At 40.5% G+C, this 20,761-nt stretch overlaps 3 protein-coding genes across 3 annotated transcripts; 1 reads left to right on the top strand and 2 right to left on the bottom strand.

Moving 5' to 3' along the window:
- Positions 1–1,263: 1,263 nt before the first annotated feature.
- LOC118485638 lies at positions 1,264–8,879 on the bottom strand. The gene is made up of 6 exons (XM_035981977.1): positions 8,756–8,879; positions 8,234–8,338; positions 5,744–7,306; positions 4,779–5,239; positions 4,458–4,542; positions 1,264–3,182 (listed from the first exon to the last, which is right to left on the bottom strand). The coding sequence occupies exons 1-6, from the start codon at positions 8,877–8,879 to the stop codon at positions 1,264–1,266; spliced, it is 4,257 nt and encodes a 1,418-aa protein (XP_035837870.1).
- A 5,900-nt stretch (positions 8,880–14,779) lies between these two features.
- LOC110876628 lies at positions 14,780–15,616 on the top strand. Its single transcript, XM_022124791.2, has one exon. The coding sequence runs from the start codon at positions 14,780–14,782 to the stop codon at positions 15,614–15,616; it is 837 nt and encodes a 278-aa protein (XP_021980483.2).
- Positions 15,617–18,056: 2,440 nt separating this feature from the next.
- On the bottom strand, positions 18,057–19,220 carry LOC110895690 (putative F-box protein At1g32420). The gene is made up of 2 exons (XM_022143018.1): positions 18,862–19,220; positions 18,057–18,801 (listed from the first exon to the last, which is right to left on the bottom strand). The coding sequence occupies exons 1-2, from the start codon at positions 19,218–19,220 to the stop codon at positions 18,057–18,059; spliced, it is 1,104 nt and encodes a 367-aa protein (XP_021998710.1).
- Between the last annotated feature and the right edge of the window lie 1,541 nt (positions 19,221–20,761).

A 20,761-nucleotide genomic window follows, 5' to 3' on the forward strand; every position in this document is an offset into this window, starting at 1 on the left:
TTAATACAAAATGAATCACAACTATACAAACTTAAGTTCCTATAATCGAATTTTCATCACACGGGTTTAAAAAGAAAAGGCTTATGGTTATGGGCTAAGTGGGTGATCAAACGAAAGGTCTAGGCTCAAAATGGCAACTAAGGAGTTTGTTCGGGTAAGGATACAAAAATGGTTTAAAGAGAAAAAGTTTTACCTAATGCCTTAATCATTCTCGTGCTTGTATTTGGTCTATAGTCTCAAATGTATCAAAAGTTGCAAGTTCTGCAATACGCGACTAATGGCCCACTCAGACAAAGAAACATGTAAATGTGAATCTATGATGTATAAAGGGCTCAAACCTCACGTATAAGGGTATGATATGTGATATGCATACATTGCTAGTTCCTTAGGCGAATTATTCTCAAATAACCACCCGCTAAATACCCGATATGCTTATTAATTTGAACTTGACCATGACAACAGACCAAATGGTTTGTGACATCCCTCGTTGACTTGGTTACTTGTGCTTTTGAGATTGCTTTGAAAACAAGACATTTTTGAAATTTTTTTTGAAATTTTCCCCCATCCCCACACTTGAGGTAAACATTGTCCTCAATGTGTAGTATTTAAATGAACGGGTCAAAATCGAAAATTTTTACTACTCCCCCATCCCCACACTTGAGGTACATATTGTCCTCAATGTGTAAGAACTGGAGTTTTTAAAGCACAAGGGATGTGGCACGTCTAACCTCCCCAAAATTACACCCCGGAAAATAAAATACAATTTACAACCACTTATTTGCTAACTAAAAAATCAAAGGTACAAAGAAACGTATGCACCTGGTTTTTCGCTAGTTCCTCGTGTGCTCTTCATCTTTTCAACAAAGCGGTCGTCTCACGAACATAATGTACCTACAAATCTTAACCCTTGTGTAGAAGCATGCTTCTCACAACCATCAAAATTTGTTAGTCACCTAGTTCTACCACTTTTATGAAATTATTAGCAAGCCATACATTATTTTACCTTTGACTTTATGTGGAAAATATTTTACACTACAATAAACCTAACTCACTTTCGTAGGAATCACGACGGCATTTAGCATATGCACGCAAGCCCTTTAAACCTCCCGATAGCTCGGGAGGACGAGTCGGTCTCGTGAGGGTTATATAGGGAACACACCCACAAAGTTCATTTAACTAGGCAACAATTTAAATAATCAAAATGAGAAAAACGAAACTAAACTAATAATATACAACAACAACAACAAAAAACGTACCTAGCCTCTACCGCTGATATCTCTCATTGGGGTTCACGGGCGGGTTCGGCTGGTACGGATAACCAGTAAGGGCCTCAAGCATATCCCTATAGTTATCCAACGGGCTTGACTCTTGTTGGGGTGGCGGTTGGTATGGCATGGGAACAAAACTCGAGCCGACTGCTTCGGGCCAGTGAGGGATTGGATCGGCTGGCCCTCGCGGATGAGGAAGGTTGGGGTAATCAGTCCACCCCGAATGTTCAGCATATGGAAGCCCGGCTTGATAATCTCGTTGATGGCGTTCTTGGTCATGGAGTACCTTGAAATTGTTAATTGCCATCTGCTTGGAGAAAGCCAACGCCCCCCATCGGCGTTGGTCCAACTCTGCCTGTGCATTCCGGCGTCTAGCATCCTCTTCCTCCCACGCTTGTCTGTGGGCCCTTTCCTCTTCTTGCAGCTGTATCATGCGTTCCATTTGAGATTGTTGTAACGCATGTTGCAGTTGCTGTTCCTCCAACTGTTTTTCCACCCTCTCGCGGAAAGATGATTGAAAACCCCATTGTTGTTGTGAGTACGCCCCTTGCGCCTCTTCCCATTCTTTCCGACTAGCATGGTACTCTCTTGCTTCACCAATACCCGCCGACACATTGTCGTAGATCCCTTGATCCGCACGGTTCCACAACCGATACGACGGTATTTGTCTTTGATTCACAAAATCTGCCACATTGGCAGAGATTTCCCTATGCTTTTTTCGGTACCTACGCCTCGGTCCCCGTGGACCGGAAGGATCAATGTCCTCCTCAACATCGGGCATCTCCTCATCGCCCCCTTCTTCCTCACCTTCTTCATCAACCTCCTTGTCGTTGAACCGATAGCTATCCCCTTGCTCATCTTCAACCGTGTGCAAATGCCCAAAAGATTTCACGGTTATGTTCCAATGTCGCCTCATAGAGGCAAAGTTGAATTGATCAATGGGTTTGGATACCCATAGTGAGTCTTGAGGTAATTCGTTTTGTTGGAGAATCATGGCGCTGATCAATCTTGGGTAAGGAATCATTTTGCGTTTAAACGATTCCCGTGTATCCCATGTGTTAATCATAACAATTTGGCGCCACGAGAGCTTGGGCGTCCTATATAATAATGCATGCACCACCCGACAGTCGGGTGCCTTCACCGTCCCACGGTCTCCAAACCGTACCATAATGTTCTCCAACGAGATACCTTGCAATATTTTTCCCATCAGAGACAAATCTGCCCTTGCATTACCTGAACCCCCAGAACCGGGTAATGTATCCTCCAAGAGAGTCACTGGGTCAGCATCATTCCTCTTGTTATCCAAAAACTGATCATACCCATAATAATCGTATGCGTCGACCCCAAGCGAGTCAAACCTCGCTATAGCATTCATATGCTCGAAGGACATCACCATTTGATTTTTCCCAATGTTCCCAATCAACTTCCACATATGGGCTGGTCTATCGGAATGTTCAAAACGAAGAGTGGATAGCCACTCACAAACTGCCGCCAAGTATACCCGGTTGGTGATGTCATCACACCAATCAATCACTCGCTCCCAACCGAGTTTCTCGAACCTCTGCACTATCCCAATCTTCCTAAACTCTTCGACATCCACCGTACGTTCACAAACCGCCCTGTCGGGTACGGGTTTCGAAATGCCCGTAACCATTTTCATCTTCCACATCTTGGCTTCCAACTTCTTATTCTTGTATCTAGAAAGAGCCTTTGTTTTCTCTTCCTTCCATTTCGAAGCCGACCCACTATTCTTCGCCTCTTCCCAAGCCCAATCTTGTCTTTCAAGTTGACCATCGCCTTCTTCTACATTACTAAGTTGTTCCCATCGTCTTTGATAAACCCCAGAGCCCGAACCGGCTCCCGAAGATGAACCTTGACCGGAGGTCTTTGCCTTTTTGCTCCCACGAAACATGGCTACAATCATAAGACAAAGATAACAACAATTAGTACATTCCAACCTTCAACAATCTCAAACTTTGAACATGATATGTAATGTTGAATTTTAATCCAATATTAGATGTAAAATCGCCTTTTTAAACTTCCAAAGTCGCTCATTTTATCGTCTATATTGGCTAATATGGTTATTCCTAAGATTTTTTTAAAATAAAAAAATCATGGTTCAACAATGCTCAACATCACTATTATGTTCAATCATGCCAAAATCTTAGTGTAATCACATCACTAAAACTAAGCATGCTCAAATCCCACCCAAATCAAGCAAAGACCCTTGAATTTATGCTTAAACATCCTACATTATGATAAACAACCTACTCTTAAACAATAAGTCTAAAATTTCGGAAGAAATCACAACAATATATGAAAATCATGCATAAATGGAGTGAAAGTTCATACCTTTAGTGAAGATTGACAGGAATAACCAAAGAAAAGTGTAAAAACAAGAACTTGGATGCACACTCTTCAAGAACCCTAACACACCCGTCCAGAAATCTTACAATCAAGCAAGAATTGATGGAATTGGTTATGGGGGTTTTGTTCTTCTCTGAAAATCACTCAAGATGGACTCAAGAATCAAGCTATTTGGTGGAGATTTGAGAGAGTTAAGGAGAAGAGAAGAATTAGGGTTTTAGAGAGAAGTTGGGGAAGGTGAAGTTGAAAGGCAAGAGAGAGAAGAAGAAGAACGTATGAATCTGCTTTAGGAATGATGTTAGGTTGATGTCGGGTCAGATGGGTGGTTAAAACTTGCTTCGGGTCGAGTTTAATTACCCAATATGGGTTTGGAGGTGAATGTGAGCCGCATAAACAAATCAGCGTCGGCTGATCATCCAGGGACCGTCGGCGACGGACAAGACCACCGTCGGCGACGGTGGTTGTTTTGTGACTTGGTAGTGACGGCCTAAGTCCCTGTCTACGGACAATTTTGGGCGACGGAGAAATGCAGGAACCGTGGGCGACGGGATGACATGCCGTCGGCGACGGCTTCTATATATTCCATTTTTTTATTTTTCAATTTTTATATATATATATATATATATATATATATATATTTTAAATTTTTATTTACTTTTATTAAAGGGCTATGTACACTAAAAAAATTCCTAAAAATTAATAAAAATCTTTTTGTGAGTTTTTATGAGTTAAAATTTCTAAACAAATAACCGTTAACGGCCCTACCACCCCCCAAAAAATCGTGTATTGTCCTCAATGCACCAAATCAAATCTAAAACATACCTTGTATCTTCATGACCCGTTTGGAGTGCCCGAACTTCCCACAATCAAGAAAGGTTAGTATGAACCGGAAACGATTCACATCCAACTACGCAAACAATTGAATAGATATACATAACTTTACAAAGCATGTTACCGGTCCTTTTACTTCACCTCATATGTTGGCACGCTTACCAAGAAACATACCAACTCCACATTTGCGTCCTTTTTCTCTTCGTTACCATCAAGGAATGGTTTAAGGCGGTGCCCGTTAACCGTTTGCTTCGACCCGTCCTTCGGGTCCTTGATTGTAACATCTCCAAGCCTTCCGACCCGTGTAATCACATACGGGCCCATCCACTTGCTCTTGAGCTTTCCGGGGAAGTATTTAAGCCTCGAATTGTAGAGCCAAACCTTTTGACCCACTTCAAACTCCTTTGGCTTCAACTTTGCGTCATGTGCCCTCTTCATGTCATCCTTGTACTTTGAGGCACACTCGTACGCTTCCTCCCGAAGCTCCTCCAACTCGCAAAGCTTTAACTTTCGCTCCTTTCCTGCATCGTCATATTTCATGTTAACCTCTTTTATAGCCCACCAAGCACGATGCACAAGCTCAACTGGCAAGTGACAATTTCGCCCATAAACTAAGCGATAAGGAGTGGTTCCAATAGGCGTTTTATGAGCCGTTCTATAGGCCCATAAAGCATCATTCAACTTCGTTGACCAATCCTTTCGGTCGGGTCGAACGGTCTTTTGCAAAATTTCTTTTATTTGCCTATTGGAAACCTCAACTTGACCGCTTGTTTGTGGGTGGTAGGGAGTAGCAATTCGATGGTCAACACCATACCGTTTCAAGAGTTTGCCAAAATTGAAATTCTTGAAATGAGATCCCCCATCACTAATGATCACTCGGGGAACCCCAAATCTAGAAATTATATTTGTTTGAACAAAATTGCAAACAACGGTGTGGTCATTCGTTTTAGTGGCAATCGCTTTGACCCATTTAGATACATAATCAACCGCCACCAAAATGTATAAGTTGCCATGCGAATTAGGGAATGGGCCCATGAAATCGATCCCCCATACATCAAAAATATCTACAATAAGGATCGGTTGCATGGGCATTTCATCCCTTTTTGATATACTCCCTAACTTTTGACACTCAACACAATTTTTAGCGAAATTAAAAGCATCCTTAAAAATAGTCGGCCAATAAAGGCCGCTATTGAGCACTTTGTGTCCAGTTTTGTGACCACTAAAATGGCCCCCACAAGCAAATGAATGCAAGTGCATCAAGACGCTAGGAATCTCCTCGTCGGGTATGCATCTTCGAACGACTTGATCCGGACAAATCTTGAATAAGTCCGGTTCCTCCAACGTGTAATACTTGATTTGAGACAGGAAGTGCAACCTCTTCCTTCTACCCCAATGAGCCGGCAAGTCACCTGTAACCAAATAGTTGACAATATTAGCATACCATGGTAATATTCCAACTTTTAAAATTTGCTCATCTGGAAAAGTCTCATTGATTTCTTCACGGGAAGAATCCTCCACACTCAACCGAGACAAGTGGTCCGCGACCACATTCTCGCTCCCTTTCTTATCTCGAATTTCTAGGTCAAACTCTTGTAGCAAGAGAACCCATCGGATTAGCCTCGGCTTCGCATCCTTCTTGTCCATGAGATACCTAACTGCAGAATGGTCAGAATAAACAATGACCTTAGTACCCCATATGTAAGCACGAAACTTATCCAACGCATATACCACCGCAAGCAGCTCTTTCTCGGTGGTTGTGTAATTCAATTGTGCATCCGAGAGAGTCTTACTTGCGTAGTAAATAGCAACAGGTTTCTTATCTACCCTTTGACCCAACACGGCCCCCACCGCATAATCACTTGCATCACACATAATTTTGAATGGTAACGACCAATTCGGTGATTGCAAGATTGGGGCCTCAACCAACTTTTGTTTCAACACATTAAAGGCATTTTGACAATCTTGGTTAAATTCAAACGGTTGGTCTTTTAGCAATAACTTACATAGGGGTTTGGTTATATCACTAAACCCTTTTATAAATCTTCTATAAAACCCCGCGTGACCCAAAAACGATCTAATACCCTTAACATTCGTGGGATAGGGTAAAGTAGAAATAACTTGCACCTTTGCACGATCAACCTCTATCCCACGACTCGACACTACATGCCCCAACACAATCCCTTCTTGAACCATGAAATGGCTCTTTTCCCAACTCAAAACAAGATTTTTCTCAACACATCTTTTCAAAACTTTTTCGAGTTGGTCAAGGCATGTATCAAACGATGACCCAAATATTGAGAAATCATCCATGAAGATTTCCAAAGACTCCCCCACCATATCTGAAAAGATACTCATCATACACCTTTGAAAGGTGGCGGGGGCATTACAAAGTCCAAATGGCATCCGCCTAAATGCGAAAGTACCATATGGACAAGTAAAGGTAGTCTTTGCTTGGTCTTCCGGATGTATAGCAATTTGATTGTATCCGGAATAACCATCCAGAAAACAATAAAATTTTTGTCCGGCCAATTTCTCAACTATTTGGTCAATAAACGGCAAAGGGAAATGGTCTTTGGAAGTTGCGGCATTCAACTTCCTATAATCAATACAAATACGCCACCCGGTTACCGGCCGAGTGGCGACCTCTTCACCTGCGTCGTTTGTGACGACTTGAATACCCGCCTTTTTTGGAACTGTTTGTGTCGGGCTCACCCATTGGCTATCCGAGATAGGGTATACAATACCCGCATCTAGCCACTTCAAAACTTCCTTCTTCACTACTTCTCGCATATTCGGATTTAGTCTTCTCTGTGTGTCGCGAGAAGGGTTCATTCCATCTTCCGTGATGATCTTGTGCATCACCACCGAGGGACTAATTCCCTTCAAATCCGCAATGGTCCACCCGATAGCGGCTCTATGGGTGACCAATACCTTCATCAACCTCTCTTCTTGCTCCCCGGTTAAATTGGATGCAATAATGACCGGGAGCGTGCTACCTTCACCCACATAAGCATACTTAAGATGCTTGGGTAGCACCTTCAACTCTAATGCCGGAGGTTCTTCCAATGACGGCTTTAGCTTCGTGTCTATGCTTTCCGGAAGACTTTCCACTTGATGTGTCCAAGTGGGCCTTCCTTCTTTTGCCGCCATAACCTCCAACTCTTTCATCTCTTCATCCATGCTCCGATTTGTTTCTCCTTGTAACCTGTCAAACATGAAACACTCCTCTATTGTGTTTTCCTCTTCGACACTAGTGTCACATAGAGGTATACACTCGTCAACGATGTCCGCCATATAACATTCATCGCCAACTAGAGGATCCGTTAATCCTGAAAAGACATTTAACCGCAACCGACGGTTACCAAAAGTCATGTCGACCGTGCCCGATTTGCAATTAATTTGGGCATTCGATGTTGCCAAAAATGGTCGACCTAGGATCACCGTTGGTTGCTTGGTTCGGTCCAAAGAAACATAATCTAACATAAGAAAGTCCACCGGATAGTAAAAGTCCTCGACCTTGACTATTACATCCGTGACTATCCCACGGGGTAGTTTAGGGGTCAAGTCGGCTAACACCACGGTGGTGTTCGACACTTGAAGTGGACCAAAATCATATTGGTCATATAAACTACCCGGCAAGATACTCACACTCGCCCCAAGATCCAAAAGTGCCCGTGTCATTTTGAATTCACCCACTTGTATTGAAATAATGGGCGCCCCCGGATCTTGGAGTTTTGGTGGAAGTGCACCCGAGAGAATTGAACTCACATTTTCGGTTAAATCAAGTTTTTTAGGAAATTTGTGAGTTCTCTTTTGGGTACATAAATCTTTCAAGTATTTCGCATATGAAGGAATTTGTTTGATAGCATCTAAGAGTGGTAAGTTAATTTTAACTTGTTTAAAAATTTCCCACATCTCCTCTTGATGTGGGCCTCTTTTGTTTACCACTTTCTTAGATGGTCCCAAAAGAGCTTCGGGAAAAGGGGCGGTATTACCCTCCACACCCTTGTCCTTAGCCTTTGGGATGGGAACGGTCGCAACGGGTGTATCTTTGTTAATTTTTAATTCATTTTTATTTTGACCCGTTCGACCGTTATTCTCTTCATCATCACTCGCATCTTCCACCACCCCTTCAACAAACTTGGGTGGTGGTGGCTCAACACCGTTATCTATCACTCGACCACTACGTAAAGAAATTTTGTTTATTGGTACCTCACGTGTGTTTTTCGAGCTCGACCCTTGATGCTTAGGGTTCACCGTGGTGTCGCTTGGAAGTCCTCCTCCACTTCCACGAATTTGAGCCATCTCTTGAGCAAGTTGCCCCACTTGCTTCTCCAACGCCTTATGGGATTTATCTCGTACCTCAAACTCTTTCTTCATCTCTTGATTTGAATGATTGATAGCATTCATAATAGCATCAAATTTTGAATTTATCGAGTCATCACCTTGAGAGTTTGAAGCACTACTCCCATTTCCGCCTTGGTTGTAACCTCGTTGATAATTACCTTCACGGTTTTGATACCCTTGGTTACCCCCTTGATTGTAATTCCTTTGGTAACCCCCTTGGTTACCACCTTGACGATTGTTGTATGAAGACCCACCTTGACTACCTTGATTACCCGATTGGAAATTCGGATTCATTTGATTTGAGGCGTTACCATACCGGAAATTAGGGTGATTTCTCAAACCCGGATGGTAAGTGTTGGAATTCATGTCGTATTGCTTCCGATCCCCATACACTTGATTTACCTCTTCGGTGTAGTCACTCGATCCCGTTGGGCATTGCTTGGTGCTATGCCCAATATCACCACAATCTTCACACACTTCAAATTGAACCACATTCACCTCCTTCTTTTTCTTCAATTGAGCTATTTCCCGCTCTAAGGTGGAAATCCGATCCTTGGAATCGAGATCGGGAAGTGACCGGGAAACCGGATGCCTTTTTGCTCTATCGGTCGATTCTTTTTGTTTGGACCGTTTGCTCATCCTCTCCAAAAATTCCCAATCATCATCCTCATGATTGCTCAAGAGTGTACCATTGCTTGTCGTCTCGAGCCGATTCCAAGTCGCATCATCCAAACCCCGTACGAAACATTTCACCAATTCCCATTTTTCTATTTGGTGATGTGGGCATCTCCTCATTAGTTCTTTGAATCGGGTGAATGCTTCATGTAGAGGCTCACTTGAAAGTTGACGAAATGACCGAATTTCATCTCTAGCATCGTCGGTCTTGGCCATGGAATAGTACTCATCCAAAAACGCTTGTTGCATTTGCTCCCAAGTTCGAATACTATTGGCCGGAAGTGTAAAAAACCACTGTTTTGCTTTATCTTTCAATGAAAATTGAAATAGCCGAAGCTTCACTTCCTCTAGTGCGAAATTATGTCCTCCAATAGTATCACAAATAGACGAGAACTCCGTTAAATGGGTGTACGGCTCATCGTTGGACCTCCCGTTGAAATGAGGAAGGATGTTGATGTAATGCGGTTTACAATCAAACATCCTCCTTTCGCATACTATTGGAGAATTGTTCTCGGTCACTATCGGTCGGAAACGGTCATTTACTCCCCGTGGAGGTTGTTGACGACGTTGTGGCCCGTTAACTTCTTGATCGACCGGTCTTCGATTATCCCGTCTTTCCTCTCTTCGATCCTCTCTTCGATTATCCCTCGGGTTACCACCTCCCACAAAACGAGGAATCCGGTTAGGGTTTACATTGTTGTTGTTATTGTTGTTGTTGTAAAACCCTTCATTCCGGTTCCGTTGGTTGTTGTTTTGTGGTTGACGGTTGTTCCCATAACCATTGTTTCTTCCACCCCCGTAGCCATATTCCTCTTCCCCAACATAGTTGGCGTTTTGAGACCCAAACTCCTCATCGTCGTACCTTCGAGCATTGTATACGTTTCCCCTATTCAAGTAACCCCAATCTTCATCATCATTGGCTCGATCATCATAATAACCCCCATCGTCCGAATTTTCCGTATGAATGCTCACGTGTTCCGGTGATTGATAACCGGGAACACTATACGGTTCGTCATCGGGAATTGCATTCCTTAAATCGTCGATGTTGAAAAACGGGTCTTCATTTACGGGATTGCCGTGATCACGGTTACCTCTTCGATCGGAGTTGACATTCCGATCATCAAGGTTAATAGGTAACGATGCTTGTCGGTGAAGAGGTTGTTGTTGAGGTGTTCGTTGGGTGTTGTTGGTGTTTTGGTTTCGGAAAGGTGGAGTGGGTGGTCTTGCATTTGTGTTACCACCCGGTTGCTCTTGAGCGGGATAAAAGGCTCCTCGGGATTGGAATTGATTTGGGTGGAGGTTTTGGTTTGGGTTAAATTCTTGGTTGGAATTGTGGTTTGCCATTGAATCGGTTTCAATGGTTGGTGTGAATGGTGGTGTTTGGTTGGTTTGATTAGAAGCAAGAGTTGCTTCTAACCGGTTGCTAAGTTTCTTCTTGTGAGTCTTTCAATTTCCGGTTCGTAGACTAGAGGTGAAGTCCTCCCGGAATTTCGTGTACGCATGCACTACCTGTAACCTGCACAAGTAACACACCCCGCGTAACAAGGAAAAAGACAAGTACAAAAAGAAAGCTAAACAAATTAAACAGTTAATCACGAAATTTCAAACAATATCCAAGCACAAAGCGCACGCACTCCCCGGCAACGGCGCCAAAATTTGAACGGAGAGTCGCACTCCGGTCAAAGATAATATTTATATACCCTAATTACCCTTAACAAATAGCTAGTGGTAGCAAGGGGTCGAACCACGAAGAGTATGTGGTTTGCGAATGGACTTTGAATGAAATATTGAAAATGTCACTTTTATGAAGCTTGCTAAATATGTTTTTGTGTTTTTGTTTGATTGGAAGTTGTGAATTAGAATAACTAAAATGATTAACTAAATTAACTACGCACGATTACTAAACGCAAAAAGTGAAAATGGTTGGTTGAACAATAATAAGAAAACAAGGCTCACACCCGGTTCGGTAATTGCATTCCTAGGGTTCCTACACGTTTTAAGATTGATTCAATTGCAAAAACGATTAACAAGTTTAGTGTTACACGGCTTAGGTGCCAAGAGCTATCAACGTTATAAAGAACGGACCACAATGCACTTCGTTACCAAGAACATGTAAACTCTAACCTAGACAAGGCATAATTGCACATATTCATTTCACAAAGTCAAGTTTAATCTTCACTCGACGGTTTACGAATTCAATACAAATGCAAGACAATTATCATAAGTTTCAAATCAATAAGCAATTTGTCACAAAATCAATCCAAGAACAATGTTTTAACCCTAGACTTACAATTAACCTACACCGGGGTGAAACCTCCGAGGAATTAGCCGCGCATGATCGAAGAAACTTGATCACCGGATGTTGTAGACTTGAGTTGGATCATCATGAAGCGTGAAGATGGAATGATGGATGAGGTTTGGAGTTTTGATTGAATGATGATGGTAAATGGATGTGTGGTGTGGTGAATTGATGGGAGGATGGAACTAGGGTTGTTGAAATCAAGAAGAAGATGATGATGATTTCTTGATTCGGGTTGTAGGATCGATGGTAGGGTGATTGGAGATGAGATGATAGTGAATAATGGCTCCAAGACTTGTTTTCAAAACTCAAAATAAGGTGTAACCCCCGAATTGATGGCCAACAACCTTTTTGATTCGTTCCAACACCCCCAAACAAGCAAAAATCTCGTCGGCAGAATGTAGAAGCCGTCGCCGACGGCCTGATGCCCCGTCGGCGACGGTCCCTAGATCTTTGTCTTCTGGCTACGGCTTATCTCCCTGTCTACGGAGAAACTGGGGCTACGGAAATTTGTGTGAACCGTCGGTGACGGCCCCTATGGGCGTCGGCGACGGTGCTTGGATGTTGGATTTTCTGTTTTCCGCATTCCTTGCTTCCGGTTGACCCGTGTCGCTTCCCGGTGGTCCTGTTTTCGCTCCGGTGACCCGTAAAGCTCACGAAAAGCTCCTTAAACTCCAATAGACCTGCAAAACACAAATCTAATCAAGAGTAGGCAATTCGAAACTAAAACTTGTGTAAAAACATCAAATTAAACAATTACAATCACCGGTTCTCAACCACGTATCAAAACATACAACGGAAGTCCCGTTAGCAAGGTGTGTTGCGTCCCTTTAAATACGTGTGTGCTTTTAATGGTGATGTTAGTGCTACTACTTTGAGATTTTAAAAGATTGTGACTAACAATAATAATAATTCTTTTAGGGAGTTCCTCCACCTTCTTTGATCCCCTGCTTCTGATACTCTGTTTTTTTTTCTTCTGATGCTCTGTTTTCCAGAATCATGATTCACAGTCAAATTTAACCAAAAATTATACACCCATTTCGTTTATAATATATTAATATGATATTAACAAGTCACAATTAGATCCTCTTCTTCACATTTCACACCCCTGCTTATATACATCCATTTTCATTTGAATAATCAGATCTTTTTCTCCACATTCCACAACTGATGCTCTGTTTTCCAAAATCATTCAAATTCACACATCTGATTATGGCGGCGATGGTGGTGTTTGTGGCAGAGGGCGATGGGTTGGTGATAGAGGTGTTGACAAGCAATGGGGTTTTATGGTGGTGACGGAGATGAAGGTGGTGGTGGTTTAGAGAGGGGGGGGGGGATCTAAAGGTGGTGGTGAAATGTGGAGATGGTGGGGAAAATGAAGTGGTGGTGGTGGTTTGATTCTTGCAGACAAAAAACGAGAAAGAGGAAGAGAGAAAGGGGAGAGGGGGTACGGGGTAGGATAAAGGTGGCCCCACTTGATTTAAAAATATTTCCTTTTACCTTTAAGTTATTTTTAATAACAAGGGTATTTTGGTAATTTCATACCCACTTAATTGAAAAAAACTAACATACATCCGCGCAAGGAACTATGCGGGAATGGAAATTGAAAAGTTGGGGACTATAGAGGTAATTTTAAAAAGTTAGGGACTAAAGCTGGACAAAGGCCAAACCACAGGGACTATCCGGGCATTTAACTCTTTCATTTAATTAAATTAACACACTAACTAAAATAGAAGATTGCCGCTGCCACCCCCAATTATCAATTTGACGCTCGTCACCCCCAACTTAACACTTAGTGTGTTGTGTCACCATGTCGCTAACTGATCACTAACTTTTGATCTTGGTATTATACTTTTGAGGGTGTCATAAGGATTTTAGGAAGGTTTTAGGGATCTTAAGACACCCCAAAAGTATAGTAACAAGGACGTGGTGAGTCTGGTGACAGAATATATAAAAAAAGGGGAATGAACATAAGGTTTGCTTATTAAAAAATGCTTTAGACGTACATGCTAACAAGCCGAAGAGCATGGTGTAAATTTAAGGATATATATACATATATGTTAGTTTTTTCAATTTTCTTGGTAAATCAATGTAAATTTAATTTTTTTTAAGGATATATAAAAAAGGGGAATGAACATAAGGTCTGCTTATTAAAAAATGCTTTAGACGTACGTGCTAACAAGCCGAAGAGCATGGTGTGCAGGATAGATAAGACTGAGGGGAGTGAGGCGACTCCCACCCCCAGATCGTCTGGTATCGCCTGGAACACCGCCCCCGGGGGCGACTTGGGTGGCGACCCCCTCTTGCCCGACTCAACCACGTCGCCCAACTCTCACACTTTCCCACAATGTATCCGTTGCCAACGGATAGTTTGGCCAAGTTTTTTTATTTATTTATTTTTTTTTTAAATCCAACCTTTATAAATAATACCCCATATCAAACACATTTTTACCACAATCTTCTCTCAACTCATCAAAATTTATACCAATCTTCTATCAACTCATCAAAATGTATCCCCACAACATCCCTCCTTTCAACCAAAATACACAATCTTCCAATCCACAACCCGATATGGCGGACCCAAACGTTTTAAATAACCCCGCTTTTTACGCCTATTTCAATAATATGCACGTTGCTAGCCCTACACCGCAAGTATACTACAACAATACACCCATACCGCAACATATGGGGTTCACCACTTGGAACACACAACAACCCGGTGGTTTTCAAAACGTTGGAGGATCGAGACAACAAAATGGTATAAATTTTTTAGATATTTTTTTTGTAAAGAATATGTTTTTTTTTTTTTTTAACTTTGTTTGTATTCCATCTAGTGGTTGATTTAGATGACGAAGAAGTTCCGGAGACCCAGTTCGATGTCGGTCAAAATGATGTTGAACCTCAAAAAAAGAAACGTTCACACAAGAGGAAAACACCGGGTGAAGAACGCTTGAAAACCAAACCGATACCATGGACTTCCAACGAGGAAATGAGCTTGTCCAAGGCTTGGCTAGAAATAACCGAAGACCCGAGATGTAGTAACTATCAAAAGGAAAAAACATATTGGTCTCGTATTTACAACGTTTTCCTCAAGTTGGAAGATCAAGAAGAAGGATACCGTGATGCCGATGGTATCGGCGCGAAGTGGCGTAAAATGCGTCCTTTGATTCAAAGTTTCAACCAAATATACACTCGCCTAAGTAACTCGCGTGTGCGCCAAAGTGGTTTCGACGATGCGATGCTCCAAGCAAACGCCCAAAATGAATTCCGAGTCGAACACAAGAAGGCGTTTCCTTATCTTGCTATTTGGCAATTTTTAAGAAGGAGTTCGAAATTTCACACAGTCATCGCCTTCGATCCATTTAAAACTCGTGGCCAACCGTCGGCTAAGCGGTCAAAAACCTCATCCTCAAACGACCATCAAAGTACCGGGTCGGACGCTCGGTGTCAAATAAATCTCAACGACATTGAGGAAGACAACGAAGAGCCACATGAAGAGGCCGAAGCGTTTCAACCACCACGACGGCCGGTTGGCCGAGATAGGGCCAAAAAAGCCGCCCAACCGTCTTCTAGCGGTGTACGAATCGACTACACCGAAACGTTCGAAAAAGTGACCAATAAGTTAGACGGCTTGTTGCAAACGAGCCAACAACGGATCAACTTAAAAAAAGAACACGGGGACCGAAAGCTAAAGCTGAAAGAAAGTCGTCAAAAAGCACTTGATTTGCAAATATTAACAACCGACACGACAAACCTTACTGGAGCCGAGCTCGCTTTAGCCGAGCAAATGAAACAAGAAATTCGAGAAAAATATAACCTTTGTTGAAGTAATTTTTTTATTTTGGTTGAAGTAATTTTTTTTTAGTTGATGTATTTTTTTATTTTGGTTGAAGTAATTTTTTTTAGTTGATGTATTTTTTTATTTTGGTTGAAGTAATTTTTTTTAGTTGATGTATTTTTTTATTTTGGTTGAAGTAAAAAAAGACTTTTATAAAAAATAGGACTTTTTTTTATATCTTTTACATAAAAAAAGACAAAATAAATCAATCCACGTGTCGCAAGACACCCCACCCAGTAAGGTTGCCCCACTCCCCCTTTTTTGGTCAAAATCCTCTTATGTGACGTGGCGCCACGTGTCGCAAGACGCCCACTCAAAAGGTTGCCCCACTACACTCGGTCTAACTTTTAAGAAAGTGGATTAAAAAAGTGCCGAAGAGCATGGTGTGCAGGACAGATAACTTTTAAGAAGGTGGATTGAAAAAGTGCACCTATGGACATACACTATTTATAATACGGATTTAGAGCGTTCTGCTATTTGTATGTCTTTATGTAGAATTGTAGAGGATCTCATTACTACAAGCAACTCACCTAATATGATAAAAAAAAACTTCAACAACTCTGTTAAAAAAGGAGTTTGACGTAACTGATATCATATGGTATGTTACATAACTTCTTAGAAATAGAAGTAAAATACACAAGAAACATGATGATGTGTGCACGATTTCGGGCAACCATGCACACGTTTTCCATTTACTAGCATGCATTTCAAGTTTTATATTTGTTTAATTATATGTATTAGGTTAGTGGTAGTAGTTCATTTCAGTTTATTCCTTTACGTGTCTTTGCTTTGTATGTTTATATATTTTGCAACAAGTACTCTCATGAGAATTATGAACAAAAATATATGGTTTAGTCTGAATTCTCTCTAAATATTCTATCAAGCTTCTTATCTTATTTCTTTGGATCAATTGGTAACGATTTGGTTCGTAACACATGATCTATGTATCAGAACAGAAGTATGCTAAAAACTCCAGGTAAAAAACTAAAGGACTGTTCAACTGTTCTTACTCTTACAGAATTTGGGTCAATGTTACAAAAAAAAAAAAAAAAAAAAAAAAAAAAAAAAAAAAAAGAATTAAAAGATGTGAATCCAAGCTTATATAGAAGTCTACTTGGTAGCCTACTCTACTTAACCGGAACTATGTCTGACATTATGTATGCAGTAAGCTTAATTAGTTTTTACATGGAATCTCCAAAGAAAATTCATTGAGAAGAGCAAGCCGTCTCTCTGAAAGTCACAATTTTTTTTTTTGGCCGTGTTCAAGATAAAAAATTTGGGCCCTATTCCAAAATCTCTATTTAATATAAACTCATCAATCACTAAAATTTTACGTGGATCTAATTTAAATAGTTATTTTTAGCTAAGTTTAGGAAGTAATTTATTAATTAAAGGGAAAGATGCGGTTGACAAAATTTTAAGCATTAAATGTCACCAACAAAAAAAAAAAAAAGTTAAAATAAAGAATTTGTAGATGCTGGGATTTGAACGCATGTCTCCTTGTTGTTTAAACAAGGCAGTAACCACTAGTACAAGGCTCATTTATGTTATCACCCGATTCAGTGTATACATATTCTAAATTCTACAACGTAAATTCTACACAAAATTAAAAGATTTGGGCCCTCGGAGGGTTTGGGCCTTGTGCCGTCGCCCACCCCACACCCCCTACCGGCCGGCCCTGAGAAGCAGGTAAATGTAGACCATGGTTTCATCTACTCAAATTGCAGCAAAGCATTCTTAAATGGATAGACTTATTATGTATGCATGGTAGCATATACAAACATAATAATAGGGTACTTACTACTTATGCATGGTAGCATGCTGATTACAAGTGTCGTTTTCCTAAACCATTGCAACTGTCTTGTAAAAACATAGTGATGGTTCAGTTTGTATATATTCAATTTTAATCAGCCGGTACACTATTTGTATATATTCAATTTAATCAGCCGGTTGACTATTTGTATATATTCAATTTTAATCAGGCGGTTGACTGTATATTTCTTAAAGAAATCAGGTTACCTACACACTTTCACTGTATATTTCAGCTGATTTTTGATATACTCTCATGTTGTTTGGTTGGTACTACAACAGAGCTAGCTTTTAATCTACATATTTCTGAATCTTCTTGTTGAAAACATTCCTTCCAAAATGTAACACAACTTAAATGGTTTAGGAAAAAAAAAATTTACAATCAAAAGATTCAAAAGGGCTGGTAAAACCCAATTTAACTCCATAAGATCGTACATTAAAGAGATACCAACAAAGTGTAAACCTGAAACAAAGTAAGATGCAGGAACCAAACTTTGGCCATGGAAGAACTTGCATTGGATCATCAAGCCTACAAAGGCACCATGCTTTCAACATAACACTTGATTTCATCAAACTTCACGTCTTTTGAGCACGGAAAACGATGACCGAGGGTGAACTGTTAGGATTTCCAACATCTACTCCTCCTGTTATAGATAGGTACACTCATCTCATCCCCATACACCATGCCAGTTTGATCCAAGACTTGGGGAAAAGAAAGTCTCGTCCTATTTTGAGGACAAAAGATAACCTCATCTATATTAACATCTAGTGGGAAAGGAAACGGGCTAGAGCCATCTAATTCGATCCAAGAGTCGAGGAATGTAATGATTTCTTTGACCCAAACACGATTTTCATAGTCTTGTAATATCCAAATATGCATCTCATTGTTTTCCCCTACGCAATAATGACAAACAACTCCTATATAACCATTGATTTTTGTAATACGGACCCCGTTAAGTTTGAGCAGAATCCTACCGCTCCAAGAGGGACCATGGGACCTAACACCTTGAGGAGTGCTAATTATTGAAAACTTATCAGTTCTCAAGTCAAACGCCAAAATGTCATATGAGCTTAGAAGCATTATGTGTACTACACTATTGACACAAACACTACTTTCATAGTAGAAACTAGCCCAACTAAAACCAACAGGAGCTCCGCATCGATCACTGTCCATGAATAAGTTGACAGAGAGAGTCATAATCTGGACTCTAGTAGGTTCTTTAAGAAGCTTCTTGATCATTAAAATCTTATGTTCGTTTCTAGACTCATCAAACCCAAATAAGTAACAGAGATCCCCCTCTCCATCTCCATCTCCATCTCCATCATCAGTGTAAGGATGAGGGAGCTTAAAAATCTTACGTGTGCTAGGGTTAACAACGAAAACGTCATCAGAATCCAATTTGACGCAAGTAAAAAAGACTTACCCATTCAAATGTTCGGCTTGTGTGGTAACGGTGGAATAAGGCTCGTCTAGTGTCATGAGATGAGTGACGGGTCCACCGTCGTGAGCGGTGGAAAGAAAGTGTCGTTTGCGAGTGGGTTCATCGTAAGCGGAAATGAATAAGGCGGTGCGGTGTGCAGCGGTGGCGCGAGTGAAGTGGAGCTTGGTGAATGATGGATTGGAGATGTGCGAGAGCCATGGTTTAGAGAGGGTTCTGAATCGGAGTACGGATTTCACGGGGAGTCTTAAGAGGATCTCTTCGATTACTTCACCTGGAACTGAAATCTTTGGTTTCTCGGTATCATCCGTCTTCGTTGATTGTTCATCTTCTAGGGTTTCCATTTTGTGAAGAAGAAATGGAAACAAACAAGTCCAGAACTGAAATGTTGAAGAGGGCTTTTTATGTTTAGGTGCTGTTTGGTAGCCTCATGATCATTCAGATGCTATCTCTTAATGGTTTAAAACCTCTGAATGAATAAGAGGTAACCTCAAGTCTGAATGGTTAAGAGGTAACCTCTGAATGGTAAACCATCACATGTCACATTCTTCTACCTTCTCATTGGTAAAATCTTAATGGTTTCTCATTGGTAAAATCTTAATGGTTCCATTAAGAGGTAGCCTCTTAATGACCATTCAGATGCTACCAAACAGCCCCTTAGCCTATTCTTTATTTACCGAGTAAAATGCCCGGATAGTTTATGTGGTTTGTTGAAATTTCACATTTAGTTCTCAACTTTTTAAAATTGCACTCTTGTTTCATGTGGTTTGATGAGTTGTTACTCGGATAGTCCCTGAAGCGGATGGATAGTTTTCTCAGTTAAATGGGTGTGAAATGACCAATTTAACCTTACTATTATAAATAAAATCAAAACAATATATACTTTCTATAAAACAAGAAATCCCAATTACATAAGAAAAGCTAATGTGTCAGCCAGAGAGGCTGTCTAACAAGGCTTTTCTTATGTTATTACTGCATCATAAACCGGAATATATAAATCACTTTAAAATACATTTAATTTGAAAGCACTGTCAAGTATTCAAATGTTAAAGGTCTGGCCCACATTCAAAAGGGCAAACCACTACCCATCTACAAGAAAGTATAACTTAGCAGATGGTTCCTTTGGCAAACGTATACCTTAGCAGATGTTTTGAAATTGCGGGTAATTTCAAATTCAAAATGCATGGGGATATGTAATTTGCAATTAATGCATGTCACTCACTCACTTCTGTCAATCATCTTCTTATATAAACTGATTTATATTCTCATTTCACTCTTCATATTTACATTCTTGTGTTCTCTGCTTTTGTATTTTCAAATCCCTTCTTCTCAATACTCGACATTTGTTCATAAAGGATAAGAGAAAACGGAAGTTTTCTCTGACCCACTTTCAGAACAAATTTTGGGGATATGTGGTTTGCCTTGATGATGGTAATGTGATATATATGATTATGTTTGTTTTGGTTTTTGATTTTTACTAAAGTTCTTTTATCTGAGTTGACTAAATGATGAATGTGAATGATCTGAGCAGGTAATGATGATGATGATTGTTCTACGGTGGTTTCCAGCATCATTGTTCCAACATCGTTTAAAGTATGTTTTTTTTGCTACTCTAATTTTGAAATTTTGAATTTTTAATTTTGAAGTGATATATTCTAATTCTCGCTTTATATTTCAGTCTAATCACAGTTGTTTGAAATTCATACAATCATCTGCGGGTTATTTTAGGTTTGTATTAAAAGAAGCATAAAGTTAAATTAAACACAAAGAAAGATTATTAAATGTACAGTTAAAATAATTTTTGCTTATGACTAAATGATAATTATAATTGACTTGGGCAGATGATGATGATGTAGAACCCACAGTAGTTCCTACTAAACGCAAG

This window comes from Helianthus annuus, chromosome 2, assembly GCF_002127325.2.
Source record: "Helianthus annuus cultivar XRQ/B chromosome 2, HanXRQr2.0-SUNRISE, whole genome shotgun sequence".
Classification (NCBI taxonomy): Eukaryota; Viridiplantae; Streptophyta; class Magnoliopsida; order Asterales; family Asteraceae; genus Helianthus; species Helianthus annuus.